Below are 11,104 nucleotides of genomic sequence, written 5' to 3'. Positions count from 1 at the left end.
CAGTGCTCAGTCCCAGGAAGATTCCTGGGTGGGTCAATAAGCACAGGGCTTGCTGTACATCCTGCAGATTTCTCTCTGAACCTTGGTGATCCTGAGTTCTGTAGGAGTCTGTGGCACCTCCCCATCCCTGCCCTTCCAGCAGGGATCCAGCTCCCACAGCCAGCAGTGCCAGGCACACTGAGGAGGGGATGGGCTGCGGGCTGGGCTGGCATAGAGAGAGGAATTTGCTGTGAAATGGGATCTTCAACTTCATTTTGCAATTAAATTCAAAGAGTAAAGAGTGGAACTGTAATATCTAGAATTCATGTTGAAAATACAATGTAGTATTTTATTTTTTTATTTTTTTTTAAGAATTGTAGAATGGTTTGGGTTGAAGGAACCTTAAAGACTATCTTGTTTCAACCCCTTGCCATGGGCAGGGACACCTTCCACAGGCAAAGTGAGTACTGATGTCAGGAGTGACAATTGTTCCTCCTCTGCTAAGAAATCAAATTATAAGGGAGGAATGGATGAAGTTATGAAGGTCATAAATAATTAACTTGACTTCTTTTGCTGAGATAATGTATTTACCCAGCTTCACAGCACATTTTGAACATGAAGACTTTGAAGACACCTCTGCCTACAGAACATTATCTTTGTGAAAGGTGAACAGGATTATTTTCCTGTCATTGTGTTCAGTTGTTGGGTTTCTGTGACTGACCTTTTTCTTGCTCTTCACTATTGTTAAATAATTCTCAGGAATGGTGCTTATTAGGCAGCTGAAAAGCTGACTGGAATCAAATTAGGGAACTGCTGCACCCAGTGACCTCACTGGGATTTCAACTTGTATAAATGAGTTTTGGAAGAAAGAAAATAAATACTTCCATAGAATATTTTCTTCAGTCTGTAGCTGCTCACTTGCAGCAGAACATGACCTGCGGCTTTGAATGGAGGCCTGGAATGAGCTGTGTTGAATTTCCTGGGAAGAGCTGAGGCAGGTGCAGGCAGGAGCCCTCAGTCTGTGTTTCCTGCAGGCCATTTACGAGCGTCTGTTCTGCTGGATTGTGACACACATCAACGATGTCATCGAGGTGAAGAACTACGACACCACAGTGCATGGCAAGAACACAGTCATTGGGGTCCTGGATATCTATGGCTTTGAGATATTTGACAATAACAGGTGAGCCACATTCTAAAGCCCAGTGTTGTGCCTTGCCTTTCCCAGAACACTTATCACCTTTTCTTCTCATGTTTTTGCAGCTTTGAACAATTCTGCATTAATTACTGCAATGAAAAGCTGCAGCAGCTCTTCATTCAGCTGGTTCTAAAGCAGGAGCAGGAGGAGTACCAGCGAGAGGGAATTCCCTGGAAGCATGTGAGTGCTTTGGCAGGGGAGGGAGAGGTTGGTGTGAGGTCAGTGTACCAGCACAAGTGCCAGATCTGAAGTTACTCCACATGCAGGCTCCAGTTGATGGGACATCTGTGTCCCTGCCAGCTGTTCTGGCAGCTGTTCAGGCCAGAGCAGGAGCTCCCCAGTCACTTCACCATGTGTCTCGTTGGAAAAACATGGGACTCCAGGTCTGAGAGGAAGCCCATTGTGGCACCTCTGTGATGCCACACACGTAACTGTGGGTTTCTATGCTGAGTGTTTATAGATTTTTCTATTTGTTGATGGTAATATGTAAAAATCTTGACTTTTCTTGCTCAAACTTGCTTCAGAATGCCAAGGACTGGATGTGCAGTGTCACTGTGGTGACTGCACACAGCTGAATTGTAAAAGACATTTTAAAGAGCATTCTGCAGCAGAGGTCTTGAAATGTATCTGAGGGGTTTGAAAAATCACTTTCTGTGCTGTTCAGTGTAGGAGAGCAGCCTGCTTTATCTGGAATCAGAGATCTGCACATTCAGAGCTGATTGCTTCTCACTGTCACACTGGCTGCTATGGCCAGCACTGGTACCCTCCCATTTTTGCAGCCAAGATCACCAACACCCCTGTCCTTTGTTCCCTGCAGATTGATTATTTCAACAACCAGGTTATTGTGGACCTGGTGGAGCAGCAGCACAAAGGGATCATTGCCATTCTGGACGATGCCTGCATGAATGTGGGGAAAGTCACGGATGAGATGTTCCTTGAGGCCCTCAACAACAAACTGGGGAAGCACGCACACTTCTCCAGCAGGAAGGTAACCCACAGGCCTTGTTGTTCTCTGCCATCCCTTCCCCATGTTCTGTGGTGGAATGGAATGAGGAAAAAGGGTTTAGGGGTGCCTGGATTGGAATCACTGCAACTGAGTGTGAGATGAGGAGCCCGGAGCAGCTCCAGCCGCAGAGGAACCCGGCAGAGGGAGCTCCAGCATATCCAGTAGCTCATCCCTTTTATTCCGGGATAAAAGGAGCCTGAGCTCGTGCCTTGACATATCATGATGTCATCTGGAACCAATCGATACGCCGGCTCGGTCCACGTGTTGTTCTTCCCAGGCTGCTCTAATACATAGTGACAGTGAAATTATTCACACTCCTGCATTATTACAGCACCGTGATTTGGGCTTTTTTCATCGTCATTGGCTGCAGAACGTGCTCGTCTCCCACTGCACCTCAGAGCACCCAGGCCCCTCGCCTGGCTTTGTCTGGGCTACAATGGGCGAATTAAAAGGCTTCATTTATTCCTCACTTGGCAGCAGATTGCAAAATGGTCACCAGCCTGATTAATTTGAGAATCTTTCACACAGACTAATCAAATAAGGGCCTTTAGTTTGATGTCTCTCTACTCAGAAACATTTGTCTAAAATGTATGGCTCAGAGTGCTGGTCCCCCCTGCTCCCTCCCACCCCAGCACAATATTTTATGTAGGTCAGAAGTACCAAATTAGCCTGGTTGTGTAAGATATGTGCTAAAGGCTGCCTCCGGCAGGGCCGGGATAAACAATGGATCCGGCTGGGGCTGTCTGAGGAGAGGCCAGGATGAAAGTAAACCAAAACCACTTTTTCCACCCAGATAATAATTTTCCTTAAGTGCCCTTTTGCTGCAGCACACCTGATGCACACCTGCCAGGTGTACTTGAGCTCAGGGGGACAGGGAGCTTGATTCCACTGTTGACCCAGACTTCACGTGCCTGAGCAGTGACATGGAACATTCTGAGAACACCCCTGAAAACAAGTGTGGGGCCTGGCCTGGGTTCCCATTTGAATACAAACTGCTTTTTTCAGTGGTAGTACCGGTGGGATGGAGTCTGGGGTCCTCTGCAGTAGGGTGCTGGGATGTGGTCCAGTTCCTGGAGCTGTCTGGTCAGTGGATGTAGAGAGAGGAGTTTGGTTTTTGTTCTGTCCTTGCTCCCACATCTGCCCAGGGGAAGGGGCTCTGCCACAGAGGGAGCAGGTGGTCCTTTAGTGCAGCAGCAGAAGGGGATGAAATTTCAGGAGGTGCTATGGGAGGCTATAAAATGAACATTTAAAAATAAAATCTGCTCAAGTCCTTGCCTTCAGGAGTCCCCTCCCAGCAAGGAGACATTAAAGGGCAGCATTGCCAGCTGCAGCGTTCCTCAGCAGGAGGTGGCGTTGTCAGAAACTGCCTGCACAGAATAAGAGGAAGACAAGGAATCTTACTATAAATAATGTTTATGGAGGGGCTGATGGATCTGCCTGGCTTACTAATTTCTAGTTAAATCAATAGAGCCTTGAAAACATTGACCCATAAACCTCTCAGCATAATTATTATTTTTTCTCCCCGTCGCATCTCTGCAGACATCCCAGCACCTCAGAGCTTTTCTTTAGTCCCACCCAGAACTGGTGTAGGAAGCCTGAGCCTTCTGAGCCAGGCTCTTCTAACTTGGATTAAAACAAAGGCTTGATTCCATCTCATGCCATGCCTTTGCAGACTGCAGTTGTTCCATGCAGATCCTGTAAAGTTCCACACAGATGGGAGCCGTTCCCAAAGAGTTAAAGTGCATGTGTTGGGAACAGCTCCCATCCCTCAGCCCAGTTCATGCTCCACTGCTCCCTGCAGAGCATGCTGCACACAGGCTCCATGTGGAGAAGCTCTAGGGGGCTGTGGTGCCCTAAATAGTCGTGTCCTACTTTGTGCACCCGGCTGCTCCGCGCTGCCGGCGCCCTTGTCCTGGGGAAGGCCAAACCAGCCAGGACAATGCTGGTTGACACTTCCACCAGCAGAATTTGTGGCAGAATTTTGTGTTCCTGGATCATGGGCTGTCCTCCTTGGGTTTGTCTAATGCTATTCTGGATGTGCAGATGTGCCAGCTGTTCTAGTGGCCCTTCCCAACATCACCATTTTTATCCTCAACCTCTTCAAGTTCCATTTATTTTCTGTTGATATTTTACTTTGAAAGGATCAAGTGCAGTGACAGGCCATGAATGCCTCAATCTTCAAATTGTAGAGAGCATGAATCTCAACACACTGGTTGTGAAGGGAAGAGTGTCAGAAGGTCCATTCTGGTCCACCTGATGTTGTGTCTTCCAAGACACTGGACAGTGATGAATGCCCAAGTGAGAGTCCAATATAGGATAAATGTGTACTGATAACTTGACATGCTCCCATTCTTCAGCGACCTGCAGCCCAGGAACCTCCAGGTCTTCTTAATAGGGTTTTTTTTGTGTGGTCTCCTTGGTTTTTAAATCAACAAATAAGTCCACAGCTCAGATGCTCTTTACTTTTTACTTGAGTATCCTTTCTCCCTGTTTCCTTCCCTCCTCCATTTTAGATTACATCTCTCACCTACTAGTTTTTAAATGGATAAACACAGTTCTCTTTGTCTTCCACTACCATCATCTCCATGTTTTTTGCATCATCTCTGGTATTTCTTTGCTAACCTGGGAAAGCTGAGTTTGTTGGCATCCTCCCAGGGTAGTCAGTCAGTCAGCAGGGGATGGGTTTTGCCCTTTAAGCATCTCCCAGTTCTCTGTGTCCTTTTTGAGATGAACGAGGGCTGTTAAGATCCCTGTTGAGTCTGGAAGGGATGGTTTGGGGCCCATCAGCTCCTGTGAACTTTGCCCTTTCTCAGTGGGAATCCCTGCCCTGCTGGGGAGTTCCATTTGCTCTGCTTTGCCCTCATTTAGCTCTGGGTGTCTCCCGCAGCTCTTCCCAGCCAGCCCTCAGTGATTAAGTGCCCCTACCCAGCCCTACGACCTTCCCATTGCCCTCAGATTATGGCTCATTTCAGATGCTGTGAAAGCAGATGCTCAGGGCAGGTTCCCACAGGATTCCCATCTTTCCAACACCTTTCTCCTGTCTTTACTCGCCTTTGAATGCTGGGAGCTGTCAGTGAGGAGCCTCAGTGGGAGGGCTCACACAAACCCAGGCAGGTGATCCACTCTATCAGTGGATTTGCTGGGGGTTTTTTTCACTAATTTCATCTTCTTTGTCCAGGAAACACAAAGTTTGGACAGAATCACTCCTTTGGAATAAGCCAAACCAGCAAACAACAAAATCCTTGATTGCTGTGTCATGGCTCCTTCCAGCCTCTCCAGAGCTGGATGAGCTCTCAGAGGAGCTTGTGCTGTTAGCCCTGTCTGGTAGCACAGGCACATTTCTGTTGCCATTTGTATTTGCCCCTTTTATTGACCTGTTGGTTTGAGCTGTGTGTTTGGGTGTCTGAGAAAGGCACTTCCCAACCCCCTGCTGGGGACAAAGCTGCAGCAAGAAAAATGGTTTTGTTTTCCTGGTATTGCCTCGTTTCTTCCATTTTCCCTGTGTTCTGCTGTACCTTGGTCATCCATCAGCTCTGCAGCTCCTGGTGCTCCCTGCTCCTGCCATGCTGGACTTCCCACACCTCTGGGACCTCCTGGGACCTTGGGTACTCACACTCCTTGGGGTCCTCCTGATTAATTTTTTGTAAAACATATTCTGGTTTTTTCTTCTTTTCTTACACTTTGAGCCAATCTATTCTGTGTTCTTGGACACAGGTGAATTTTTGGAGTGTATCTCCCTGCTCCTAATCACTCCTCCTGCCCTGCATTTCAACATGCTAATTTCCTCTTTTATTTCTCCAAGACATTTTGTGGATAGCAGATATCTGCTCATAGCCCTTGGTGTTGTTAAATACTGCCTGCAAAGACTTAATTCATCTCCTGCTCCTTTTGCCTATAACAAAATCCTCATTCTTGTCTCATACTCCCATTTTAATTAAGCCAACCCTGATGGATTTTTTTGGCTCCTGCTATTCCTGAAGGGATGAGCGTATTACAGCCACTGCTGCTGAACAGCTGCCACATGGGCACTGGACATCTTGTGTTGTACAGGAGGAATGGGATGGGATGGGAATTTGAGCCTGGAGCAGTGGATCTGCAGGGGGTTCCCTGTTTGAAGGGTGTCAGATGACTAGGAGGGATCTGGGACTGAACAAGCCTTGCTGTTGCCACAGCAGTTGGCCCATTTCTCTGCAATTATAGAGGAGTTACACTGCAATTGCAAAAAAAAAACCATAAAGGAAGACTCTAAAAAAGTAATAGATTAACTTGTGGGCGCAATGTTTCTCTACAGGCACGAGTGTTCTTTTTGCATAATGGTGTTTCTGAGATAGTATCAATTTCTTCATAAAATTATAGGCTCTTGCAGCTTCATTTGTACAAGTACATCTTCTTACAGTGCATCCATGAAACCATTTTCCAGCAGTGGCTTTCACATATGCACATAGAAAGTGGAATTCCTGTATCTCCCAGTGCTATTTTGAAGGCAGGTTGTTCTTCCATGGAGCTTGTAAATCCAGGGGTGGTGTTTTAATATCAGTCCATAGGTGGTATTTTAATGTATATGAATTTGTTTCAGCTTTGTGCCACGGACAAAACGCTGGAGTTCGACAGAGACTTCCGGATCAAGCACTATGCCGGGGATGTGATGTGAGTTTTCCTTCAGAGATAAAGTTGCACATTTTATTTTTGTCTTCCCAGCAGCTCTGAAGTGGTACAATATTCTGATTTACTGCTGCTTCTGGTGCAAGCCAGAATAGCTGTCACACACAATTACAGAGTACAGCGCTTGCTTATCAATTAAATCTTCGGCTGGTGCCTTGCTCTGCAGAGTGGGGATTTTTACTTGGAGTGAAACAAAAGGAGAGGGAGGGGTGGGGGTGAGGGGAGAGCACTGCTCCAGGGGAAGAAAAAGGGGAAAAAAAAGCAGCAGTGTTTATGCAAGAAAGCTACACAGAGCTAATAAAGTCTGGTTTAGACATCTGTTTGGTATGATTATATAACTCTGGCTTTAAATTCTCCAATGAGTTGGAGCAGACTGGAAGCCCAGAGGAGAGATAACCTGCAGGAGGGATCAGGGCAGGAGGGTTGGGAAGTGCTTGCCTGGAGCCTGCAGGAACAAGTGCAGGAGGTGACAGCAGTGGGTATGGAGAGTGCGTGGAAGTGAAAGATGCACATGATAGAAACCGTTTGCTGGGAAAGCTGTTGTGTGGAATATCACTGAAGTAATTTAATGGTTTAGGATTTGTGTAACTTCCCATGTCAGAAGAAAGGGAGTTACTGAAGGAAAAATTCATGACTTCTTTTACCTTGGTATTAATTTTACTTTTAATTTCCAAGGACAACCAGTGTGATCAGACTGGAGCCCATATAGCACAAGCAGGTTATCTTCTGGAGTCTTTGCTGAGCAATTCCTGGCAGACATCCCTGATTTCAGGGGGTTTTGGAGGAGAAAATACAAGGTGCTGTCCTAGTGGTTGAACCTTCTGAACTTCCAGTGGCTGACAAATGGTGTAAAAGAAAACTGAAATGTAGAAGGAATCACGGATAGTTCAGGCCCAGATCTTACATGAAGCCCTAAGACTTGAGGCCAGGCAAGCCCTGGCACAGGATGCCCAGAGCAGCTGTGGCTGCCCCATCCTTGCAAGTGCCCAAGGCCGGGTTGGACAGGGCTTGGAGCAACCTGGGACAGTGGAAGGTGTCCCTGCCATGGCAGGGGGTGGCACTGGATGCCTTCTAAAAGGTCCTATTCCGTGGCTCTATGATTTGAGAATGGCTCCATACAGGGAATGCAGGTTGTGGGTTGATCCCAGAGTCTGTAGGTTGGGTGCAGCTTCCCAGGGTAGGATCTGGAGCTCAGGAAACATCTGCATGGGAGTCACTGAATAGGGAGACTTTGGACCTTTTCCATGAGGACAGAGCTCTGCCTGCTTTGAGACTTGGAGAAGAGATGAAACCCTGGAACAGTGACCTCCTCAAGTGGTGTTTCTGTGGGAATAGAGGAAGGAAGGAATCTAAAGAGTGTGTGTTTCTGTGTGCTTTGATTTCCAGGGCAGCTCCCAGTCACTACTCAGAGGCTGCTCAGGAATTCAGATTCTCTCCACTGAGAGAGGGGCAGACTGCAGAGATTGAAAAACAAACTAGAATTTCCCTAGGATTTAACACAAAGACACTCACTTTGGAGACAGAACCCTGAGTGTAACTCCTGAATTTGGACCATCTACCCCTGCCCAAGTGCTGTGAGGTGTCTCAGGCAGCACCTGCCCAGCTGCTGGAGCTCTCTGAAGCCAGGTGTGCTTGTCCTCTGCTGGAGGTGGGAGCTGGGCCCAAAGATCCAAGTCTCACACTCTGCTCCTGCAGCCATTAGTGATAGGCTGGGAGCAGGGCTGGATTAGCATCTGCTGGGTCTGTAGGAGTGCAGGGATGCTGATTCCACAGTTACCAGCAGCTCACAGAAGGACTTTGCTACTTTGCAATTAACTCTGCTTTTCCTTTATTTTTTAGCTACTCTGTCACTGGATTCATTGATAAAAACAAAGACACATTATTTCAAGACTTCAAACGCCTCATGTACAACAGGTAAGAATATTAATGAGGTGAATTTTAATCTGATTTTCAGAATCCTTTTTTGTGGAGTGATGCTATCAGAGACTCAGGTTTTCAGTGGTTCTGTCTTCAGTGTGTGTGAAGAAAGACATTGCTCTGGGATTTGATCTTTGTACATGTCCTGTGACCCAGAGGTTCTTAGTTGGATTTTTCAGGTTAAAGTCCTTATTCTGTACATGTTTCTGTTCTGATGCAGCCTTTAATTGAACAGAATTTAAAGTAGTTTTTTGAAACCAACTGATTGTGCAATCAAGATAGTGTAGAACTTGCTTGTGCTGCCTGATTTGTCATTAGCCCATTGCAGATTTATCATCACTGCTCTGTCTGTAATCAGTGCTAAAGATGCTGGGGAGCTTTGGTCAACAACAGATATCCTAAGCCCCACCTAAAACACCCTGTTTTGGAAGAAAATATGGAGTTAGGTTTGAATCCTTTCATGTCTGCAGTGATGTGAAAAATGCAAACCATGAGGTCATGTGTTGGACAAGCAAAAGTTGCCTTGAGAAGCAGATTTGACATCCTATCAGAATGTGGGTGGAAGTCCCCATGCAGCTGTTTTTCTTGACCTGGCATTAGACATGTCCTTATTTTGTAATCTGGAGTTTCAGGGGCTCTGCTCAGAGGACAGTGGGTACAAACACCCTGCAGTGGTAGGCTCCGTTTGCCTGTACAGATTTTAAATTGGTTTGCAGTCCTTTGGGTTGACTGGCTGTGCTCCCCTGAGCAGTCCCAGTGTTCCTGTTTTCAACATTTCCCATTGACCAGAAACCTTGCAAAATATTTGCTGTGTGGTTTTATCAAATTTAGCCTGTTTTCTGTGAAGTCTGGAAAATCCTGTTCCCAAACACCACTTCTAGCAAATTAAAGCCTGTGACAGATTGGCCATTAGATTGCTGTAAATGTGCTCAGTTTTTGTCTGTTCCTGAACTCTTGCTATCCATCAGGGCCAGTTTATCTCACTCTGCACTCTTCAAAAATGCAAGCTAAAGTGTATAAATTACTTTATATAACAAGAGGTGCAGAAAGGCAGCTTGAACACAGGTGACAGGTTCTAAGGGAGGGTAGTGTGGGTCTCGCTCTCCTTTGTGTTGATTAAATTCTTTCTGTTGTGCCAGTGAAGCAGCCCCTGCCTTTGATGGATCACTCTGTGGGATTTTCTCTGTCCTCTTCCTGCACATCCTGATCTGAAGGGAGAATGTGCTGGTTGTTTTTCTAGATTGTTCACTTGTAAGCTTGAACTTGCTCTTAAGGGCATGAAATGTTGTGCCCAGGAATCTCACCCTGGCTTGGGTGATGCCCTGTGAGCTGGAAGCAGCAGTGGGTCTGGGTAAAAACCAACTGTTGGGTTGTCAGTGGAGTGGAAGTGCTGGGAGACTGCAATTAAAGAGACTCTCTTGTAGCTCCAACCCTGTGTTGAAGATGATGTGGCCTGAAGGGAAACTGAGCATCACTGAGGTCACCAAGAGACCTCTGACAGCTGCTACTCTGTTCAAGAACTCCATGATTGCACTGGTGGACAACCTGACACTGAAGGTAAAGTCTCCTGTTTCAAAATTGACTCTGACTTCTGATGAGAAGAGTGTGGCTTCTCCCTGGAGAGATTCCCACCTTCCCCTCACTGCCATCCATCAGGAGCTAAGCTGATCAAAGGCAGAGTAGTCTTGTCTGTGCCAAATGAGCTTTCAGCTGGGCAGGTCTGGAGGGAGGGTCACCTTCATCCCCCATGAAGAAGGTGGATTTTTGGTTCCTCCATGACCAGTGCATCTTTCACTTGTAGGAAAGCCAGTCTGTCTTAGGGTGGTGGTGGTTGTATTTTTATTTTTATTTTTATTTTTATTTTTATTTTTATTTTTATTTTTATTTTTATTTTTATTTTTATTTTTATTATATCAAACCACATTTAGCAAAGCTCTTTGGGCAAAGCACCCAGAGGATACTGTTCATGGTGGAGAGATTCTGGCTTCTCACGGCAGTGGGAATGCAATACAGACAGACCTGTGTGAGTTCCTTCTTTCCTCCTCCTTGCCATGCCAGAGGGTGAGGAGGGAAAGCTTTTATTTCAGCACATGTTTCAGTTTTATGGTAGAAGGCATTGCTTGGGCAAGCACCACATGGTGTGGTGGGAGGTGGGGAAGGGAATGCTCTGGGAAGGGCTCTTGGAGCAGCACAGCTGAGCAAGCACTGGGAGCTGAGCTGAGATCCCTGAGGAATCCCAGTAACACCTGAGGGGTGTTACTGGAGCTAGGTGGCCTTGCTGGATTCCTGGCACTGGGGTACAGCCCACAAGAGATGAACAGAGAGCCCAGGGTTCTGGGGTGTGT

The 11,104-nt window shown here is 46.6% G+C and overlaps 1 protein-coding gene across 1 annotated transcript in view; it reads left to right on the top strand.

Annotated features, from left to right (window-relative positions):
* MYO1D (myosin ID) overlaps positions 1–11,104 on the top strand; it is a 113,830-nt gene that overhangs the window by 810 nt on the left and 101,916 nt on the right. Inside the window, exons 2-7 of the mRNA XM_077788271.1 lie at positions 1,014–1,159; positions 1,240–1,354; positions 1,992–2,162; positions 6,757–6,827; positions 8,682–8,756; positions 10,184–10,316. Coding sequence (XP_077644397.1) covers positions 1,014–1,159; positions 1,240–1,354; positions 1,992–2,162; positions 6,757–6,827; positions 8,682–8,756; positions 10,184–10,316 — 711 coding nt within the window. The remainder of the gene's footprint in view (positions 1–1,013; positions 1,160–1,239; positions 1,355–1,991; positions 2,163–6,756; positions 6,828–8,681; positions 8,757–10,183; positions 10,317–11,104) is intronic.

Source organism: Lonchura striata, chromosome 25 (genome assembly GCF_046129695.1).
Source record: "Lonchura striata isolate bLonStr1 chromosome 25, bLonStr1.mat, whole genome shotgun sequence".
Lineage (NCBI taxonomy): Eukaryota > Metazoa > Chordata > Aves > Passeriformes > Estrildidae > Lonchura > Lonchura striata.
Note: the sequence above shows the minus strand (reverse complement) of the source record. Positions and strands in the feature narration are given on the sequence as shown.